The sequence below is a fragment of the Scatophagus argus genome, chromosome 4 (genome assembly GCF_020382885.2).
Source record: "Scatophagus argus isolate fScaArg1 chromosome 4, fScaArg1.pri, whole genome shotgun sequence".
Taxonomy (NCBI): domain Eukaryota; kingdom Metazoa; phylum Chordata; class Actinopteri; family Scatophagidae; genus Scatophagus; species Scatophagus argus.
Window position 1 is genome coordinate 24,069,442 of NC_058496.1, and position 22,573 is coordinate 24,092,014.

Here is a 22,573-nt window from a genome sequence, read left to right on the forward strand (position 1 = left end):
ATATATGAAAGTCATAAATCAGCTCCCTGGGTTAAGTGACTGATGTGATAAGGGTCAAAACATTTTCTGATGTCGCAGCATGAGAGCGAGCACAGCCTCAGACACTCTAACATCATTAATAAGTAAGTACAGTGACATGCTAGAAGTTAAGCCCAACATTTTTGGTCTTGACTTAACACCAGCAATGGTCAATCATGTGACAAAGGAGGAAATGTCTGTTCTGCCCAAAAGAGGATATTTTTAAAACCAAGTGCAGTTTCTCCTAAGCTGACCCATCAAGTGTGAGAGATAAAGTTTCCTTTTGCACATGAGCGGCTCGCTCATTATCCTGGACATTTTTTTCCTTTCAAGGTTACTTTTACTCAGACATTTCTAAATACGGTCAGTGGGGGCATCAGGGTTAAATCGGAGCACTTTTCATGAGAAATAAGGTCTCTCATCTTGCAGGCTGCTGAAAGTGGGAGCAGGTTGAAGTTGAGGCAGAAAGGGGTCACTTTAGTTGATACTGTAGGTATAACTGCAGATTTCTACTCCAGTGTTAATGAAGAAACGTTGAAACAGAGGAAAGCTACAGGGTCCTATCTGGCAGCGTGACTTGCATATCTTGACAGAAAAAGGAAAACACACTACAAAACACAGTGGCTGTGAAAGCCTGCACAGACTTTGAAGAGACAGTTAGTCAGACCAGCAGTTTCCCAGCTTTCCTTTAAATGATTGTGGCTTGTGTAAACACCAGAACATCACAAGCTGTCTAGACAAAAATGCATCAAATGCAATAAATTTTAGCTTTCTTATGAAGTCGTGTCATTAGTGCCGACACAATTCAACAATTACTTGTTTAGTTGATCTTTTAACTCATTTTTCATTTAAACTCGTTTATCAAGTAAAAATGGTAAAGATTCTTTGATTTCAGCCTATCAAATGTGAGAGTTATTTTCTTTTTTTACGTCATTCAAAGCAAACATCTTTGGATTCTGCAATGCTGATCAGAAAAAACAAAGATTTTAGGAGTTCAGGACATTTTCTCATTGACAACTTATGACTTATACTGCAGTGTGATTTATCTTTAATAATAATAATGTTTATACAAGGGTATAGAATGCTTGACAGAACTTCAAATCAACAACATGTGCAGCAAAAGCCCCAGTCAAGACAGTCACTGTCACACTGTTAGAGGAGATGTAAGTAAGACCGAATTGAATTGAACAGATTGAATCCTACAATAAGTGCTTATGAACACTACATCTTTTCCACAGCAAGTTGTGAGTTGACAAACTGAATTCAATCTGCCAGTGAATGGCAGCCAGTGGCATTTTGTCACTGTGGTTCCAATGAGACGGTTAGTCTATAGTTCAATTACTGTTTCTGCAACAGGAAACAGGCCTCAGCTTTGGTCAGCACATTACTTCAGACGCACAAATGTGTTACATGCAGAGCCACAGTATTACATCCTAATCTGGGTGAATGTACACAGGCTTTTTAATTAAAATGTCAAACACTGTTAATCTTTCATTTATTTAGCAAGTATGTCAACCGCCGTGCGCATACTTCACAGTCGAACACTTCCAACAATTTTGCAAATCATAACAAGTCGTGGGCCTGTGTATTAATTACCAGTAAATACAAAAAGAAAGCATTGCAAACAGAGCACAAAAGCAAGCAGCCACAGCAGGTGGTGGATCCCAAAATTCATTTTCTACAGTGCATCCATGTCCAGGAGAGTAAGGACAGGACCTTAAGACAGAAACATCTCCTTGCAGCTCAGCTCACCTCAACTATTGTCTTTGTCCTCCTCCTCCTCCCCCTCCTGCTTACTAATGCTTTCGCTGCAAAGAGGCAGGAGGAAGAGGGTGAGAGCGCAGGGTATCAGACAAGAGGACAGATAACACGCAGCTGGAACCACATCCACACAAAGCCCAAACCTTAAGCAAAATGTTCCTTTAATTAGTCATACAAAAGCAACTAAATATGAAAAACAGGGGACAATCAATAACAGACGTAATCAGCAGCTGCCGATCACCAAAGTGTTTGCAGGTTGCTTTTGCACAGCTCTCAATTAATTCTAAAGCAGCCAAACAGGTAAAGAATAAATTAAATCTCTAAGAGAGTTTCCTTCATTTGTTGCTTTGCAAGCTCCAACAGTTTATGGACACATATTCTAAGCTCTAAGCTCGCTAAAATCTGAGCACTTCAATTAAATAAAACAGTAATGACTATGCTAGCACTCGGCAACATTTCCTGTGGGTATATGACACAGGAAAGCTACTAAAACCTTATGGAAGTTGTAGCTGTTCAACTGTAACAAAACCACTGTTAACTAACTGTTAACATTTTTATCAGCAACTACAGACAAATCAAACCCCACAGATATCATGCAGTATTTCAGACAAAGAAAAAAAAGCAGTAGTGAAACCTGGGCTCACAGTGATTGCACAGTACAGGCAGGCTAGTACTAAAATGTATTTTTGCACAAAATAATAAGAAACGCATCACTGCATTAATACTAAAAAAGTTGATTTTTAAGGCGAACACTGAATGGTAGGGTTCAGTTAACCCACTTAATTATTAGTCAATCAAAAGAAAAGGAGTTTGACAATTGCTTAATCATCTCAGTCATTTTTTTAAAGCAGAAATGTCGAATATTTGCTGGTTCCACATTCTTAAATGTGAGAATTTATTGTTTTTCTTCGTCATTTATGATAGGAAATAAAAACTCTTTGGAGAGTCTTAAACTGGTGGTTGGGCGAGAAAAAACACCAACCAAGAGTTGCATTTAATAGAGACATGTAGGGGAACTGAAATGAGGATTTAAAACATCTGCAACAGAAATAAAATAATTCAGTAATTCCATTCACTGAACTCATGATATTGAGGCATTTCTTTTACTGTCCTTGACTTTTTGAAATGGCCAAACTAACAATAGACTGTTTCAGTGTTTCAGAATTAGTTGATTAAGTAGCCATGCCACTGTGTCCTGCAGATAAAAAGTAGTTTCCCGTTGGTGTGCAACTTCAGCGTGTGTGTGTGTGTGATTGTGTGTCACTATCCCAGAATGTGAGACGATGACTGACAGTAAGAGCATACAGACAGTATGGTGGGCAGCACAAGCTTAAAGCACCCTATTATGGTGACACATTTCCTTCAGTAAGAGTGGATTTAAAAGTAATTTTGAACTCATGTAAACTTGTTTACTGAGATCTTGGTGTAAAGCCTTCTCGTACTTTTATTATATTCTGTACCCGCATTGAAATACATTTATACACTGATCAGCCATGACATTATGACCAATGACAGGTGAAGGGAATAACATTGATTATCTTGTTTCACTGGCACCTGGCAGTGGGTCATATGTCATCAGAAAATATATATTTTGTCCTTGAAGTTGATGTGTTGGAAGCAGGAAGATATGACACCAGGATGCACTATGGGAAGAAGGCAGGCCGGCAGAAGCAGTGTGATGATTTGGGCAATGTCCTGCTGATAGACTTTGTGTCCTGCCATTCACCTGCATGTTACTTTGACCCCTGCCACCTAACTAAACACTGATGCTAGCCAAGTACACACCGTCATGGAAACAATATTCCCTGATGGCAGTGGCCCCTTTTGGAAGGATAATGTGTCCCGCCACACTGCAAAGATGCTTCAAGAATGGTTTGAGGAACACAACAATAAGTTTGAGGTGTTGACTTGGTCTCCAAATCCTTCCAGATCTCAGTCCAATCCAGCATCTGTGGGATGTGGTGGAAAAACATGTCTGATCCATGGAAGCCCCACCTCGCAATTTGCAGGACTTAAAGGATCTGCTACTGACGGCTTGCTGCCAGATACCACAGCAGACCTTCAGAGAACTCACAGAGTCCATGTCTCGACAGGCCAGAGCTGTTTTGGAGGCAAAAGGGGGGCCTAATCAATATTAGGCGAGGGGTGATAATGTTCTGTCTGATTGGTGTATATTTTAACGTAATCTGACAATAATTCCAACTGTCTCACACCTTTTATTATATTTCAGCACAACAAAATCCTGAAAATGTCCATAAAAGGCAAAAAGTATGATTCTAGTCTCGTAAGGAAGGAATTTTTGTTGGCTACAAGATCACACAAATATTAAAGAATACTGCAGGATTTTTGAAAAGCCCAAAGTCGCAAACACAAATTTGACCAGCCACAAAGAAAACATGCCTACTTTTGTAAAATCATCATCAACTCAACCTAGAAAAGTGTTGCGTTTAGCTGTGCTTTATCTAGCCATCACCTAATGAATGGAGGGGAATTTAGCGCCATCATGAGAAATCGACAAGGGGCAAAGGTGCAGTGCAACGCCGCAGAACAGCTCTAATTTAGCCTGGAAAGGCCAACAACGAGAGATGCATGTCAGTTCAGCTCTACGTTATCCTTCATGGCTTTCACTATTTAGTTTTCAGTTTCCAGCTCCGCCAGCCTCACTTTGACTTACCAATGTTGTCATGTTAGCATCGTATACACATAAGTGACCAATAAAGTGGAGAGCGGCTAACTTTTTTTTAATAAAAAAAAAAAAATTAACAATTAACAAAAAAAAGTTTTAAAAAATTCAGTCATCATTCTTAGAGGAGTATATACTTTGACCTTGTGCTGGCGCTATATGAAAAGCCCCAGTATCATCACAGCTACTGTGATTTATGTGGGGAACATGAAGGACCATCCATCCATTTGTTAAACTAAATCTAAACTGTCCTACTGCACCTTGTCGAGGCTGAGGCTGAAACCACAGAAAAGATGTAATCTGGATGCAGAGCCACAACATGAGGCATTAAAGACTCCTCTGCTGTCCAAAGACATTTTTAACTTGGACCATGCAGGATGATGCTGTGACCAGCAGAGCGTTAAACAGCCTGCTGCTGCCTCCACCACTGCTGGTGCTGGTGCTGGTGCTGCTGGAGGCTTTGGGGACAGTCAGCTGGCCAGCAGACAGCCCACCAAGGTCAACTGTCATGTGGAGTTTTGAGCAGCTGTTAACTGCCCTGGCAACATTATGCAGGACCATGAAGACAGGGCAGTGGTCATCATGTGAATCAAACACACACTGCTGGGTATGTATGTGTGGCTGACTAATGAAAGTAAATACTGGCCTAGGAGATAACAAGCAGGGAGGGTGTGATATGGGAGTGTGTGGCTGTGGGCAGGAAGTTTAACTCACATAGTTAGTGCAATACTTTTCCGTTTTTTTTCACGAGATAAAGCACTAGATCTATTAGGATGTTGCTCCACAGTGTCTGACACAACAAACCGATCCTTTTAACCTCCCAAACAAGACACAATTAAGGCTGACTCATCTCGGTTTAAACTTGTCAGCTCTGAACTGAAGGCCTGCGTCTTCTTAAGAACACATCATCTATGGGTTTATTTCTTCCTCTCTGACAGTCCACAGATCTTCAATTCTTTCAGAAGAAAAAGAAAAGATATTCAGGTGTGACATTTTGAAGTTGTCCACCTTTGTTCTCTGCTGGACCACATCGACAGTCTGTTGTCTCTGGTCTGAATCACTGCAGAAAAATAAATATCGCTGCGTCATAGCGCATGATAAAAATCAGGCCGACACCATGTAATTACAAGATAGTCAGAAGTTTTTCAACGAATGTCACATGAATGCATAAGTAACAGAAAATCAAAACAAGCCCAACTACAGTCTGTAACCCTGGCTGAACATGAAGGCCTCATCTGTGCTCTCTGATATACAGTAACTGCCCATTCCTTTTCATACTGTTTATTAAATATGAAATCATAATTTAACTAACGTTTTTTGCCGGGAGTCAATTTTGCTTTACTTGGCTTTCCAAACATGAGGAACTGCTGTGAGTCACCATGTAAGTGTCAGCGTCCATCTCCTTTCACCCATAAACTCTTGTCATCGGTCCTCAGTCATTTCCTAAAATGACTCGACTATTTTCACTCCTCGTAGACAGCATTGCATTTCTCTTGTAGTTACTCCAGTCCAGGTTTCCAATGAACAGCTCCAAATGTGCTAAATAGAAATGCATCATTTAACATAGGAACGAGGACGAAATCTAACAACCTCAGCAGCAAGTGTGTCGAAATGTCTTCGACTGCTTTCACTTGAGACAGCAGCTGCATGCTTTCAAGAGAGGCACACCTCTAAATGGCAGCTTACTAGTTGACAGAGTGCTTGCATACAGACCAAGCGTTTATCTTGTGGTCATTTGCCAACCTAATAAAACACTAGAAGATATAAATTGCCACGCACAGGAAACCTTTCAACTCAAAGTATGAATACATCGCATTAGCATGGCAGGTTGCGTGGAGACTCATTTGGGTGTTGTGAGGGTACAGCTGGGAGTTTAGAAGTTAATGAAGCATAAAGCATCGTCCGAAACTTAAGGATGGGATCAGTGTTTACATGTGTGTCCAGACAGAAAGTTAAAATAGAGAAGTATGTATTCCTTCACAAAAGCTAGTGTGACAACTGCATAGATGATAGCTGTAAGCTAGTTAACAACGGATGCATCAAACATGTGTGTTCCAATGTGTGAAGCAGATTCACAGAGCTGCAGGATACGTGCCAATGTTTTTGCAACTCACGTTACAACATTTTCAAATTGAGCAAAATGTCTCCATGTCATTTCACGCCTTCTTGTCATTTTTGGTTCTTAAAAACAATATTGTGTTTTAGTGGTGCAAACAGAGAACTTCATAGTCTTATTTCTAGTCAGGCTGTAGTCTACAGGGCATTTCAAACCCAAGAAAAAAATCACAATTTATAATTTGCATCATGATTGCGATTAAATGGATCGTTAAATTATTTTTTGGGCTGGCTCACCAACCCCTGGCCAGAAGCAAAAGGAGCAAGAAATCTCCCTCTGTATTGCAACAAAGTGTATCCCAATGTCAGACTAATGTGTGCCCCACCTCTAATAACAAATGTACGTCAGTGTGACTCTCCTGATGATTCATGCAAGAAAAAGTTTATTTAAAAGATGGCTAACTCTTCTGCAGTTGTAAACAAGTGGTCGGCTAACAGAGTTCACTCCTCACTACATCCTCGTTTGAATTTGTAAGATCCTGCCAGAGAGGGGGAGAGAGAGAGAGAGATAGGGAGAGAATGGAAGAGAGAGGGGAAGAGAGAGGGAGGGCCTCCTTGAGACAGCTAAGGACCACAGGTGCAAAAATGGACTTTACATAAGATGAGGACAAACAAGTTGGGACACTTATGAGATGTCAAGTGTGGCACTGGGCCCAAATGATCAAACAGTGAACACACTAACACAGCCACTGCCACCCACACACACACACACACACACACAGTCAGTCAGTCAGTCAGGAGTAGCCAGGGACAAAAATATATAGATGTGCATGTCATATGGTCGATGTATTTCAGTTCCTTGAGCCCACCTGTTTTCAGTGCCTCCAGTGGGAACACAAATGCAACCATTTTTGAGAGTGTGCAAGTTAAAGCTTTATGTCGATGGGGATGGAGCAATCTGGGAGACTGTAGAGCTGGAGAGCGCCAGAAGTTCATTAGTTATTATCCAAATGCACAAAGGAAAATCTACAAATTATTATTATGAAATTATAAAAATGGAAATAATGCCTTTTCTGAAAATAAAAGCAGCAATTTGATGGGAATAAATTAATGAGATGCGTAGTTTGAGAGACTAGAGCCAGGTGAAACAGACAAAGTTAAGAGCATCACATAAGCCCAAACACCTACAACAGAAAGAAAAAGACTTGTCACGAGTGCTCGCACCAGCAGCTGAACAGCACAGACAACACCACAGTAAAGAGGACCGGCTTCACTGAGGCCAATGCTCTAGCAATGCACTTTCTATGCATGAACAATAAAATGTATCTTTCCTGATGTTTTTCAGTCATTTAGCCACTCATTTAGTCTGACTATGTCAAAAAAAAACTGTAAAAAATACCCATCACATGTTGCAAGTCCAAAAGTTGCTTCGTTCATTAGATCATCAGTCCAAAAGCCAAAGACGTTGAGGCCACGTTGAAATACAGAGAAAAGTTTTCTGACTAAAGTGAGCAATGAATCGTTTACCAACATTCACTGTCTCATCTAAAACATGGATGTTTGCTGGTTTTCCTAATCTTCTACAATAGCAAACAGCATTTTTGGGTTTTGGACTGTTGTCAAGCTTGCCAGAGAAAACAAGGCCTTCTAAGACTTTTCCGGCAAGAAGGTATATGGAAATTTCAGGTACCGTGTCAGCACACTTCCCATAGAGGTGACTTGTGTAAAGCAGGCATGTAGCAGCACAGGTATGATTTAAAGGAGGTCTGCAGAGTTTCTGGGCCATATTGAACTCCATGTCACATTTTCAGAGACATTATGCAGAGTATCAGGGAGCAAGTTCTTTTCTCTGTGAAACAAGTTCATCAGTTAATCAGGATTGCTCAACAACTTGTGCATACATTACACAGGGCGGGTGGTTGGACACCTGAGTGCAGCTGTTAGGTGGAGTTAAACCAGTCTAACCTCTGAAAAGTCTTAGCGAGTGGAAGACTCTGGGGAATAAAAGGATATAAAGTTGGCGATAAGTGTATGGTAGCTGACAGAGTCAAAGCACCATTCAGCTGATAGAAACATGGACATATTACAACTGCAAACAGGACTGCATTCAAGATCAATCTGATTATACTCAAATACAGTTTGTTTTTGGAGTCTTGGCTGTCCATAACCGTTAAAAGTGCATCTGTTCAAACATTCAGAGAACAAAACTGTGATCTGAAGATTCACTCCTCTTTTCTCACTACATCTCTAAAGAATATTACAGCCAATCTATCAATCATCCCTCTGGATATTAGACAGTTCACTCTCCAAACTGCCAAAAAAACAAAAAACAATAAATATAACAGGAAATGTCCATTATATGTTCCCAGAATGACTAAAATAAGAACAGCTCATTGTGGAGGGGTTTAACCACCAATCTTGATGGTTTACTCTATCTCCACTTGGGATATGTGGCAAATGCTGCTGCAGAGTGTAACAGTTAATAATATCACCTGTGAACTGTGGAAGCTCCTCCATCTTCTGTTGTTCATTACTGAGTAATCTATTAGTAGATTTGTCTGTTTATAAATTGTCAAAAAATAGTAAAATGGCCAGTTAAAAACATCCAAATGTTTTTGTTTAGTGTGTACAATGGTCCAAAGCCAAAGACAATACACTTACAAACATATACAGAAGTGAATCAGTTATTCTCTCAATTAATCAGCTAGAAGACAAAGGTTTGGGATTGTTTTTACTTGATAATTTATACAAGCAGTTAATCACCCATCAAAATTACTTGTCCACTCCGAGAATGAACCGCCAAGTTTTGAGCTACTTTAGAAAAAGAAAAGTCCTTAAAATGCTCAGAATAATGTGAAGTTCAAACATCTTGTTCCATGCCCAGTCCTGAATGAGGAGTCACGTCTCTGCTGCCGTCCTGAGGCTTCTGCCCTTGTTCATCATTACAGGACTTTTTTTGTTTTTCCTTATCTGGAGTCTATGGACAGATGCTCTATGTTGTGGAAATTGTGAAGCCACCTGAGGTAAGTGTGATTCAGGCGAAAGCTCCACAACAAGTGAGTAAGCGGACACTGAGCACATTTATTTTTGCTTTCTCTCGAAACCCTGATTAGCTGGGAAACTATTTGGTGCTCTTGTTGACATGAATGCTTCCAATCAATGGGGAAACATGCACACTGTAAAATTAAGTTTTTTGAAAAGAATTTTAACAAGTCATTTTATTTTGAAGAGCACTGTCATTTCCACCTCTCTTCATGTCTCTCACGCTTTAATCTGTTCCAATAATCTATTATACTATACTATACTATACTATACTATACAAATCCAACTTTCTAATTAATCATTCAGCTAACACATAAGGTTCTGACTGAGGCACATATAGATGACTCTGTTTTCACTGTTAGTGTGAAAATGTTCCCTGCCATGATGGGAACCTGAACCTCACACCAAGCATAAGTCGTCATTCCTTAATACTGAGTTGCTTTCTGACTGCGTTGATGTTGTGACAGGATCACAGGAGCCTGCAGCTAACTAACTAGCTTATTTAGCCCCCCTTGCTAACCTGGCAACCCAGCTAGCTTGGCTACTTCGCCAGCGTGCGACAACAACCGGACTAACTTGTTTTGAGGGCGAGGTCTCAAAGGAAAATGAGTATTTTTAGTCGTTTCGTTTACCTTGTCGCTGATATTCTCGGTACTGTCAGGGTCTCCTCCGCCTCCACCTCGCTTCCTCAGCTCCGTCATGTTTCGCTTGTTTCGCTACTGGGACGTTAATGTGTCACATAAGCCGACTACGGGCGAAGGAGAGAGGGAGGGAGGGAGGGAGGAAGAGGGGGATAAAATCCTGTTTTTCTCTGATGAAGTCCTGGATTTTTCAGCCCGGTTTTGACTTGACAGCCCGATCAGTGAAGGTCAGATTTCCTGAAAGTCAGCCAGTGCAGCTAAAGCGCTGCAACAGAGCCCGTGAAGACACTAAACGACTCCACTGCGTGTATTTGTTTATGACCGCAGTCCCTGTCCCTGCTCCCCTCCTGCCACGGTTAAGGTACATTAGTCAAGAACACACAACTTCCGATAGTAACTGTCACAGTAAAAGCATCGGAACAATTTACAATACTTTTTTCTTCCGCATTTTACTTGTCTTTAATCAGAAGATGTTCCCTCTAAATCAGTGGTTGAAAACGGCTAAGCACATTTACTCAAGTACTGTACAATTTTGAGGTATTCTGGCTCTTTCTTTACAACTGTACAATTACTACTTTGTTACTCCAAAACAGTCAAAAGGCAAATAAATTGACTTTTTACTCCACTACATTTATTTGATAACTTTAGTTACTAGTTACTTTGCAGACTGAGAGTAATGTAAAATGCAATCACTAAACAAATGATTATGTATTAGTATCGTGTATGATATACTGAGTAGTATATAATATCAGTAAATTAGCCCAACATTGGGAGAAGCGGGGCATTTTGCATCATGAGTAATTTTGGCACTTTGGTATTTTAGATTTTACTATTGTAAAATGCTTGCATTGGTATATTAATCCAGTACCAGCACAACTGCCTTGCTAATTTTATTCAGTATTTTAGTTCCATCACTCCTCTGTGTTGCCGTGGGGGCTTTTCAATCAACTGATTTAAGGCTTAACACTACTGCAAGAAAAACACACACACACACACACACACAAAATGTGGAAAGTTTTCTTTGAAGCTGTCAAAGGTTTGTTTTCATGTGAAGCAGCAGTGAACAGAAGCAGCAGAGAAAATTACCAAAAAAATATAACTTTGAAGTGAAAGTACTCATTGTGAAAAATATTTCCCGGCGAGAAAATGTTGTTTCTTCTCTTGTCACCATATACTTTGTTTCATTTTATTGATTTACTTTTATTTTTATTTTATTTTCAAAGACACAATGGAGCGCAGGTCACCCAATTTCCGGTCTCGGTCTGTGTTCCTTGTCTAACTTGACACAGCTCTGCCGGCGCTGCTGCGGTGCAGACAGCCCCCCCTCCTCTCTCTCTCCAGTCAGTGTGTACACTCGGTTAGCCAGCTCTGCTTCATGCTGCGGTAGACAGTGACTGGTAAGGATCAGTGCCTAACCTCGTTATGTAAATCAGTGTCATCTCTGAAGGAATGATTTTCTAGACGACTAATGTAAATCATTAATGACCATGATGTATTGCATTTAAAGACAATACTCTAAAACACGTCGCTGATCATCATTTGACTAGATTTCTCTGAACAAAACAGAGAAGTATTCTTCTCTCAGACCTTGAAATTAAAATGTTGTTGTTAAAACAAATGTGTTAAGTTTTGCTTATTTTCAAGTTATGCAATTTGTAAAATAGAAACCTCAATGCTTGGTAGATGTTTTGATAAATACTCTACTAACAACGCCAATACTTAAATTTGACCCCTGAAAAATCATGAGGAAAATTATTTGTCACCCCCCCCCCCTCCAAAAAAAAAAAACAAGTCTGTTTTTGGTGGTAAACAGCAATTATTTATTGAAATGAAATTAAAAAGAGTAAGTACCAGATCTATTGCATTATCGTAGCATTTTGTTTCTGTAAGGGGGTGGAGTTACTCTACTGTATTTTCTCTTGTAGGATGGAGTGAACACAAATATACAAGTAACATTCAGCTATCACAGATTGCACACCAGATACTGTAGTAATGCAGTCTAATACAAGACCACCAAAATAATCCAGGATCGCGCGCCCCCTCCCTTCTTCTTTTTCTCTCATTAGTCCTTAATTTTTTTCATTAGAGTACAAAAGTCCACCCAGAGTTGGGGACATGATCTCCAGCTATGTATACAAACCTATCGGTTGGGACAATTCATCAGACGATGCCTCCAAATAAAACCCCAAAAAGAATTAAAAAAAAAAAAAAAAGAAAAGAAAAAAGAAAGAAAAAATAATAACGCCAACAACATGTACAATGCACTGACACAGAAAGTCAGCTGTGTTAATAGACATGCAACAAGTAACAAAACTTGCTGAAATTGCAATAATCATTAAAAAAAAAAATCTAAAACCAGTTATAATTGCATAAATACTTTGTACAGTTCATTTATCCGCTGTGAGATGCACCTTTCTGTTAAAATGACAATGTAAAACTGCATTCAATAAAAACCTGTGATTCCTCTTGACGTTTTTTTTTTTTTTTTTTTATACACGTGAAGGTGCAAAGGAACTCTTGATTGATGCAAGCCGACTCGGCTCTTTCAGCTAAATGGCATGATTGCACGCTAAATTACAGTACATAAATACAGAAAGATATAAGACGGATAACAACAAGAGTGCATATTATTAGAACATCAGGGAGCCATGGGAGTGAATATCAAGGTGTTATCTTTTTTTTTTCCTGCCTTTTTTCTTACATGTTTGAGACTCGTGGAAAACCGAAAGAAAAAAAAAGAGAAAGAAATCTCTCTGGGAAAGAACGAAAGCAGCACTTGAATGCACAGTTGTTGCCCACAAAACCACAAACAAAACGACATGATCGTCTCACGTGGAAACTGAGAGGTGGACATATGACGTGATGCATGAACAAAACAAACAAAATATACATTATAAAATGTACATATTCTCTTTATGTCCATCTAGGATCCGCAGCAGCAGCAGCAGCAGCAGCAGCCATTCTGAGTATTTCTAAACAAACTGTTGTGGCAGCTTTTTACACATTGCACCAAATGTTTTGTTGTGTGCAGCCTTTAGTTCCCTCTGCATGTTTTAACATTGCTCTGGTGACTCCTTGTGGTAGCTTCAAACACTACAAAAAACGAATGTCATTTGAATAATATGAAAGATGTTATTATCACATAAAAATGTTAAATATGTCCGCCGTCCTTATCTACTGTCGTTGCTTAATGCTGTGGCAAGAAAAAAGCCACTGATCTGCATTTGCTTTGTCACTGTTGGGTCATTATTCCTTTAAACTTGCTGAAAACACAGATGGATTTAATTCCTGAGCATGCATACCAGTGAGTGGGTTTATTAGTAAATTCTGCACCTAACTGAGGAAAGAAACAAAAGGCACAAATTAAGAAGCTCTAATGTGGATTTAATGCTTCAATGCTCACTCAAAAGCTACGGACATTTTCCTCCACATTTGTATGAAATCTAGCAGAAAGAAAAGGGTCAGACAGCACTTCTGTCTGGCTGTGTGGATGTGTTTGACTTTTTAGAATAAAAGGGATGTTACCCCATTTTATGGAATTTCATGATAACCTAACAATAACAATTTCTTAGTAGACTGAATGAACACTTTGAAAGATGCTTGGCTGCTGCTCCTGCCGTTTAAAATCTCCCACAACAGGACTGAGGATAAAGTGTGTGAAGTGCAACATTTGCTGATCTGCTGTAATAATGCCACAGAAGAAAATAAGAACCACAATACACACTTAGAGTCCCTTTTGTGTGTGCATTCAAAAAGTCGCTTTGATGCCACTGCATTAACCGAAAAAGCTACATGAAAGAGACATGGTGGAAAGTAAATGTGTAGCGATATTACATGTGCGTTATTTTATCCACAGACAATGAACCCATGATGTTGTCTCTTTAAAAGATGGGAAAACAAAGAAAATCTCGAAATAAATTTAGTGATATGGTTTGAAAAGAAAATTAAGTTGGAAATGATAATGTGTCCAGTCCTCAGACAGCAGCAACAACAAAAACTCATATAAAAGGACAGAATATATGATAGGTTTAAAAATAAAACATCATGACTGATAGATCAAAACAGTTTGGCAAAATCAAGGAAAAGACAATCTGATAATAAATCTCTCGTATGAAGTCGTGGCTTGATACTGTGGGCAACACACGCTCACAAAATAAATCACATATTTTTGTAAACAACAAGAAAAAAAATAATCAGGAAATTAAAAGGAAAAGAAGTAAGATTGCATAACTAGACCCACTAGTGAAGTTAACCCACAGACATTAGTTACAGACATTCATATCCCTTCCTCCCCTTCGTGGTAATCCTTCTGGACTCGCCGTGAATCGTGACACAGACTACACACAATTTTGTCTTTTTTTTCTTTTTTTTCTTTAAAGCCAGGAGTGGTTAGTCACAACGCTATGTTACAGGCAATTTGTTTTTTTGTTTTTTTCATTGACCTTATCTTTTGATCTGTGTTTTGTTCTTCTTCGAGATAAAAAGGCCATGTTACCATGTTAAGTATGTACACTATAAACAAGTTTGTCACGTCTAGCAGTGGCAGGTGATTGATTCAAGCGTGCCACATTGAGGGTGTTTCTGCTTTTTTTTTTTTTTTCCTCCAGGTGTCGAGTGCAGGTGGTAAAAGTGGGTACTGTTTTGTTTTTTTTGTCCATTTCCTTTCAATCTGTTTTCCTCTTTTTGTCCCGCCTCCTTTGCTGAGCTTATCACCATGGCGACAGTCCACATTCACTCTTGTTGCAGTCTGTCAGCGTGTTACAGTACATGTGGTTACTGGACATAAGAGAGGATGGGAGGGGGTGTTCAGGGGATATGTGGGGAGCTGTTGAGGGAACAACAAGGCAGATGGAGGAATGAAGAGCTCCTTAGTACGGAGTCCTCAGGAGGAGAGGAGGGTGAAGATGAAGCTCAGTTTCTGCTGCCGTCCTCAACGCTTCGCTCATGTTGAAGGTTGTAGTAACAGTTCTGACAAACTCGCACCGGTGACGAGATCTTCAGCCTTTTGATCTCTGATTGGAAGCGACTGCACCTGCAAAACAAGGCGAGGGGTGGAAAATGGACAAAATGGCAGACAGGAATGATTTGTGTGAATACTTAGAAACCATTCAAAAATTACTAATTAATATCAGAACATAGCTGAAGAGAGCATACATTCATTTATTTAAAGGAGAAGTGAGTGATACTGGAGAAAGACAGTTGATTGCTGAGTGTCATTCCCAGGCTGAATGACCATGTAATCACAGAACTAAGTATAAAAAGCATAAATACTAAAATCTGGAAATATGTTTTGATCTCACTTGTGAGACCTAAAGATATCAAAACAGGCAGCAGTGCACAGTCCTTCCTCGGCCCAAAAAAAAAAAAAAATAGAAAGAGTAGCAAAAGGAGTGAAAAGAAACCCCGCTGCAAAGTGAGCACTGCTGCTCTAATTTACTTACTTTTGGCAGAAGAGCTGCCCGCAGTTCCTGCAGTGGTGGCGTCGCTCGGTGAGGGAGAAGCGAACCGTGCAGCCGGAGCAGCTGTCGACCACCTCGTCTTTCACCCAGTGGTCTGCTGCCGAACGCCCCGGCTGGTCACTAACCGACCAGCTGAAGACTCTACCACGACCGTCGCCCACCAGGATTTTACTGTGGTCCCTGAAGAGAGGGTGATAAAAGAGGTAAAAAACAGAAGACTAAAGGCAGGAAGAGAGAGGACAATGATTCAGCACACAGGACGTCCTCCCTTTCTAAAATATCAGATGATAGATAGATGCATCAAAAGAATATTACAATTAGCAAAAAAAAAAAAAGTAATAAACTTAATGTTTTTCCATTGGGCGCCAGACACTTGGCTCTCTTACTTGGAGATGGCCAGAGACGTGATCTCGGCTGGGTGAGCGTTGTCCTTGCGATCAAACGCCGTGTGCATGGTGAGTTTGCTCCGGAAGACCAGCTGACGCTCCCATCTGTAGCCTGTGAAAACAGAAATGAACACATCAAATCAGAGGAGCCCATGAAGAACCGCTGCTCCTTTGAAGTGTGTTCATTACCGGCCTCAGAATCTTGTCAGAATATAAAGTCTGAAAACACCCACCTGTCCTGAGCTGGTTGTAAGTCCGTGTGTCCATAGTGGAGGACTGGAAAGGCTGTGGCACTGAGCTCTGGCCTGGATGAGCCGGATGATGGTGAGGCACCTTAGTCTGGCCCTCAGAATAGTTGACAAACACAAAGCCGTCCTTCTCATCGATGCTGAGGGTGTCTGACCAGCGGTGAGAGTCGTCAGAGCTGCTGTCCATCGACCATGAGGCTCCTGTTCGGGCTGAAGGACCTTAAAGGTATTTTAAAGTCAGTGGATGTGAACATGGAAGTGTGATGACAACACAAAAATGGACAAAAATAGTATTGTTTTAGGTGTTTCTGTATATACTATTTCCATAATTTAAATGTTATATTTTAGCTACATTCATTTTTATAATTTTTTATCTCAACCATAAAGTGTAAAGATGAGCGGTGTGTGGAGCACCTCTGGGTCTGTGGACCGTGCTACCCGGTTGGCTGCCTCCACCTGTCGAGGGGTTGCGTGGTGCTTTGGGCTCCTGGCTCAGACTGGGTTCGTCTGCGTCAGAGTCGCTGCTGTCGTCATCACCGTTGTGACTCTCGCCACCCTCTGTGAGACCAAGAAAAGTTCACAAAAATTTGTTTTTCATCGTGAATTTGTTGGGAAAATACTTAAAGATAAAATGGATGGCGCTGAACAAGACACGTCCTCACCAATCTTCTCCTCACCGCAGCAGTCGGGCACATCTGGCTCTACTGGCTCTGGAGCAGGAGTCTCCGGGACTTGGAGGAACTCCATTCTCCAAAACTACAAGAGATATCAGGTTTCACTTAAGTATAGTTCATTTACACAGCAAATATATTAAGTGTAGAAGTGACAGGCAGGATTAGAGAAATCGTAATAAGCAGTGCTGTTTGTAACTTCTGATTGGTGCTTTAGATTCTTGTTTTGAAGAAAACTCAAAATGTGTAAGGTTAAAGTGAGCACGGTTACCCTGACAACGCCGTCCGAATGGCCGGTGACTATGACATTCTGTGTGTCCCACTCGTTCATCTCCGACACGCAGCAGCACAGGATCTGCTGACTGCGCCCTGTGAAGGTGTTGGCGCTGGCGATGGGGCTGCCGTTAATGCTCCACATGTGGATGTATGTGCCTGCACACGACACGATATCCCCCTACAAAACATTAACACACACACAAATGTAAACACGCACATAACGTCTGTCCTTGCCTCAACCGAGCACCTTTTGTGACTCACGGCATAAATCATCCTCTCTGCAACTTCTCTTCTTCAGCTCAGAGTTATTGTGCTGCATCAAAAGTACATATTATCTAGAGTGACAGAGGACAAATTTGTGCATCAGCCCACCGTCAGTTCATTGATGCACAGAGCAGAAACGGGTGCCCGGTGTCCCCTGAGCTGCGTAACAAAGGAAAGCTTGTTGAGGTCCCAGACGATGCAGGTTCGATCCCGTGAGCCGCTGACAACAATGTGGTACGCTGACGACGCTGTCAGACACGTTACAGCGTCTGTGTGGCCCAGTAACGCCTACAAAAAACAAACAAACAAAAAAAAAAACATGGACGACAACATCAGAAGGACTTAATTTTCAGTCATCAGGCACAAGTTTGACACATAAGTTTGGAGGGATTTCGGCTCTCAGTCAGCCTTTTGGCTGATAAAGTGAGTCCTTGAGAGCAGCCCCAGAGATTGCTTTGTCATTGGAAATGACAACACACTGCGCCATGGCTGCTGAATTCATCACTTACCAATCATTCTAAATCATTAGAGTGAACTAATTTCAACACCTGAGTGCATTTAGGTTTCTTTAAAGTGTATTTGTACACGTTGTGACACCTGCACATGGAACTTCAAGCTTGTTAACTGGATGTTTCTTACAACATCCAGTTCTAAGCTTTATCGTACACAGTCTTGTACCTTTGGCTCCTTTAAAATCAGACGTTCTGTTTTTAAGTGCTGCCTCAGGACCTTGTGTTGGGTTTCTGGGGAACAGTTCCCGTGTGTGTTTTTACCTGTTTGAGTGTAAGTGACTTGGCCCTCTCCTTGGAGGTTCCGGTTTCCCACACACAGATGGCGGTGCTGGTGCCACCAGTGATCACCAGCTTTGGGTTTGGACATATGGCACAGAGGATCTGACCCCACTCTGAGAGACACTCGTACACCACCAACGCCTGCAATGAGATTTGAGGTTAAAATTAAAGATTGGTTTGCCAGTGGGGTGCAGAAGAGGGGAAATTTAGATGGAGAACTGGTCCATTCTGGCTGTTTCAATTATTCATTTTGTCTTTATCCCGACACCGAACACTTTAACCCTGAAATATTTAAATGTTGTTCTCTAACTGAGTGACTTCATTGTACTCTGTATAATAATCAAATTCCAGTTTTCTGGAATTCAACGATGCAGAGGAATTGTATTAGAGAATTCTGTAAAGGCTGCTTTTGTAAAAACTGGGGTGCCAGTGAGAAGAGTGTATTTTTAATTGAGCACCAGCAGGGGGAAACATTGTCATTAAATAATATTTTCACATTCACGTGTCAGTTTCAAGGTGAAAGAAGTAGTAGTTCATGTTGCAGTTAAACAGCAGAGCTGAAAAGCCCCATCTACCTTGAGGTGAAGTGAAGGCACTGAACATTAGGTCATAACAAATACATGTTCACATGTAATGGTGGCTATCAAGGAGGAAGTTTGAGAAGTTTAAATCTATACTTACCTTGTCAGATTCATAGTTAGCCAGACGGCAGCTGAGGTCGGCGTAGCCCCAGGCGAAGGTCTTGCTCCAGGTGGGGGGAACCAGAACTTTGTTTTGCTCCACAGCAAGTATGCCCTTGTCAGTGCACACAATCTGTCCCACAGGCTCCCTCAGTTCTAGATAAGGTAATACATTAAAAATATGTGAGTGAGGAGTCTGGAATGGATTCATGTACCTTAAAGTGTTGGTGCTGCACAGCGTAATGGACAGAGTGTGGTACTGTCAGGATGTGGGTTTCAGTCCCACTGCAACGACCATTTCAGATAATTCATTCATGGACATCAAGGTTCTCACCACACCACACAGAGATCTGTAGACACTTCTGTGCAAGTGCTGACAGTTAAAAATCACATTCATCAATACAGCATGTGACAATAAAACACATCCCAGTTTGTCAATAGGTTAGTTGGGGCTTAACCAGTGCTTAAATAGATAAAACAAAAAAGACAAAAAGTAGCTGTATTTGTTTTACCTTTGACAGGTGCTAGAGAAGGTCTGAGATTGTCCAGATGATGGAAGAAGATCTTGTCACTGTTAGAACTCGGAGGAACGTTCGCAATGTCACCGTTGGCTTTACTGCGTACCCGTTTAGGAGGATGGGGCTTCTTAAACAGCTGAAACACACACACACACACACACACACACTAACATGTCTTGAACATCTACAAATAGCTAAATGCTAGTAAATTCTGGTATTTCAACTAAATGGAACGTATACTCACACTGGATTATACACAAAATTGAGCTTAAAAAAAATAATGTTTTGACTTAACCAGGTCTTTATTAGGTGAAATGATATAACACAAATGATATAACATGATAACACTGGCTTGAGAGTGGCCTTAGCACGCTGAGGATGTTGTCCAAGGAGCACTAGCATGTTAGTTGCTGCTAATGTAGCTGAAAAGACAGCTGCAGGTGAAAGGGGCAGCTGTTATCTTCTCATTTTGAAGTACTGATGGTTGTAACATTAGCATTATGACTATTTTTACTACTGTTTACTCCAAGCATTATTATGTTGTAGTTTAAGTTGCAGAAGTAAAGGTATTATTACTGGCAGTAGCAGTAGCATTAATTGAGCCTGAATTATATAGTTTTGTTTTGTGATGTGAAGCAGTAGCGGCTGTAAGTGTTTCACATTTGAGTCTCTGACCTGTTTGGGAATTTGTCCAAAGTTGTTTATAAAGCCGATGGTGGCCGTTTCCTTGAGGGGATCATTGATGTTGTAGATGTCCACCTGACCCTCGTAGAACAGGTGGTGGAAGACGTTGACCGCCTCCACAGCCGGCGGACCCTGCTGTTTATAGCCGAAAATGAGATCGATCCATTCATGAAGGTGGGCCGACACGTAGTCGCACTCCAGCGCCTGACGTGGGAAGACAAGACAGAAGTTATTGTGCCATCACTTAGACCTAATTTTCTAGACCTAATTTTGTCACAAGTGGACTGATTTCTGACCTCTCTGTGGACCCTGATGAACTCCCGGGGGTCGCCCTTGGCCCAAGGTGGCAGGATGACGTCACCCAGTTTGGTGCCATTCTGTTTGGCACCTGCGACACAGAGCAGGAGGAAGTCAGAAAATTAATAACCATGCACTCAGTTATCTTAGCCAGTTTGACTTGTTGTTGAGACGTTACTGTCCACACTTTCTGATACTTACCCAGGTCGAAGTTGTTGGAGTTTAGCAAGAACTCTGGAAGATAGAAGAACTCGGGGATGAGCTCCTTGACGTCAGCCATGTTGTGTTTGGACGCAGACAGCCAGGCTTCACGCACACTGTGGAACATCCTGTCAGCCAGGTCAAAATGTCCTCCCTGGTGGTCACACAAACAGACAGGAAAATGGTTTGGCGCTGGATCCAGCAGTTTGCCATCTAGGCTTTTATGTCAGCTTAACAATGCAAAATAATAATTTTCATAGGCACTAAAATGATGTTTTCCACTCGGAAAACATCTGTCAAAAGCAGAGTAAACACAAATTGTGGCAAAGGAAAACATCAAAATGCTTTTGCTGTATTTTTCTTTCTTTGTCCTCTGCAAATGAACTAAAAACAAACATCCATCATTAAATGATAAACAACATTTCCATTTACAACATTGAGTGTGATAAGAGCATTCAGATCAAACCTGAAGTCTGAGGAAAATCTGTGTGAAAGGCTCCATTCGGACAAGATAAGAAGCTACGATCATGGCTGATGAGTAGTGGGTGCCATAGTGGTATGCTGGGGTTTCACCTGTGAGGACAAAAACCAACACATTCGCTTGGCGAATGAATACACTAGAGTATTAGCATGCGTAATCAGAGCTAACAGACCAATACAAATCTCTGGCATCTTCTATATGTTCAGTCCACAGAAATGTGCCACATTCCGCTAAATTTGGTTCTGGATGCTGCAGGGTTTGAAGTTTTCCCAATTCCAAACCAAAATAAATAATAACAAACCTTCACTGTATAACACAGATGTCATATATTCATCTTAAGATTTGGAATTTTGGTTAAAATACATAACAAACCTTTTTTTTTTAACTTAAAATAGCATAAAGAAAGTTATCCTCCTGGCTTTATCAAGTTAAACGCAGTGTGTTGATTAAACAGATCTTACCATTGGGGTCTTCCCAGTCCTTGTATCTCTTCTTGTACTGCGCCAGTCTGTCGTCAGTCTGGGCACCCATCGGCTTGGCCAGGTTGCGAAACGTCTTGGGGTTGTTCAGGTCCAGTTCCTGGTTGACAAGCCCAACACAAACATCAACACTGTTACCAAAATGGGATTAATGCGGGAACAGCCGTCCACTTTTCTTGAGGTAAACACTGTTAATTGCCACTGATGTTGTTGCAAACCACGCAATCACCTCTGAGTCATAGTCAGCCAGGATCCAGGGGAAGACGGGATACTGCATCAGGTCGTTGTAAGATCGTCCAGCCAACGTGTTCAGATGCATCAGGTACTGGAAATTACTGATCTCTCCTCGCTGGAAAAACGTTGAAAAACACATCAGTGAGCCTTATAGCAGCTTATAGCATGACACTTTGTGTTATTAAACTGAACAGCAGGGTTAGACCAGCGGGTCTAAGTTCTCACCTCCCATCTCTGAGTCACTGACTTTTCACCGACCAGAGTGCTGAGGAGCCCAGATCTGATAAGCATCAGGACAAAAAGGAAGTTCAGTTACGTGGACAGTGAAAGGCACAAAGCAACTGCTGCATGTGCAGTCTGTACAAGTCTTTTTTCTTTATTTTCCATCCATCCATCCATTTTCTATATCGCTTATCCATCAGGCGAGAGGCGGGGTTCACCCTGGACTGGTCACCAGTCAATCGCAGGGCCAACACACAAAGACAGACAACCACACACTCTCACACTCACACCTAGGGGCAATTTAGAGTAGCCAATTAACCTAATGTACATGTTTTTGGTATTGTGGGAGGAAGCCGGAGTACCCGGAGAAAACCCATGCAGGCACAGGCAAACTCCACATAGAAGGGCCCAGACCGGGATTCGAACCTGGAACCCTCTTGCTATGAGGTGACAGTGCTAACCACTGCACCACCGTGCCGCCC

General features: G+C 41.2%; 2 protein-coding genes across 6 annotated transcripts in view; both read right to left on the minus strand.

Moving 5' to 3' along the window:
* The window catches only part of cds1 (CDP-diacylglycerol synthase (phosphatidate cytidylyltransferase) 1), a 28,849-nt gene extending 18,286 nt beyond the window's left edge, over nucleotides 1–10,563 (minus strand). Inside the window, exon 1 of the mRNA XM_046385918.1 lies at nucleotides 10,192–10,563. Within this exon, the coding sequence (XP_046241874.1) occupies nucleotides 10,192–10,260 (69 nt within the window). The 5' untranslated portion in view covers nucleotides 10,261–10,563. The remainder of the gene's footprint in view (nucleotides 1–10,191) is intronic.
* A 1,433-nt stretch (nucleotides 10,564–11,996) lies between these two features.
* Nucleotides 11,997–22,573, minus strand: part of wdfy3 (WD repeat and FYVE domain containing 3) — a 90,265-nt gene continuing 79,688 nt past the window's right edge. For 4 of the 5 annotated variants that reach the window (XM_046385924.1, XM_046385922.1, XM_046385919.1 and 1 more), the window contains 18 exons: nucleotides 22,095–22,149; nucleotides 21,865–21,984; nucleotides 21,618–21,735; nucleotides 21,142–21,248; nucleotides 20,676–20,829; nucleotides 20,474–20,565; nucleotides 20,169–20,381; nucleotides 19,488–19,629; nucleotides 18,977–19,131; nucleotides 18,278–18,436; nucleotides 17,613–17,792; nucleotides 17,236–17,418; nucleotides 16,956–17,049; nucleotides 16,708–16,851; nucleotides 16,279–16,512; nucleotides 16,046–16,157; nucleotides 15,642–15,839; nucleotides 11,997–15,232 (listed from right to left, as the gene is read on the minus strand). In XM_046385924.1, coding sequence (XP_046241880.1) covers nucleotides 15,112–15,232; nucleotides 15,642–15,839; nucleotides 16,046–16,157; nucleotides 16,279–16,512; nucleotides 16,708–16,851; nucleotides 16,956–17,049; nucleotides 17,236–17,418; nucleotides 17,613–17,792; nucleotides 18,278–18,436; nucleotides 18,977–19,131; nucleotides 19,488–19,629; nucleotides 20,169–20,381; nucleotides 20,474–20,565; nucleotides 20,676–20,829; nucleotides 21,142–21,248; nucleotides 21,618–21,735; nucleotides 21,865–21,984; nucleotides 22,095–22,149 — 2,581 coding nt within the window. In that variant the 3' untranslated portion in view covers nucleotides 11,997–15,111. The remainder of the gene's footprint in view (nucleotides 15,233–15,641; nucleotides 15,840–16,045; nucleotides 16,158–16,278; nucleotides 16,513–16,707; nucleotides 16,852–16,955; nucleotides 17,050–17,235; nucleotides 17,419–17,612; nucleotides 17,793–18,277; nucleotides 18,437–18,976; nucleotides 19,132–19,487; nucleotides 19,630–20,168; nucleotides 20,382–20,473; nucleotides 20,566–20,675; nucleotides 20,830–21,141; nucleotides 21,249–21,617; nucleotides 21,736–21,864; nucleotides 21,985–22,094; nucleotides 22,150–22,573) is intronic. The other variant, XM_046385923.1, reaches the window with a different exon arrangement.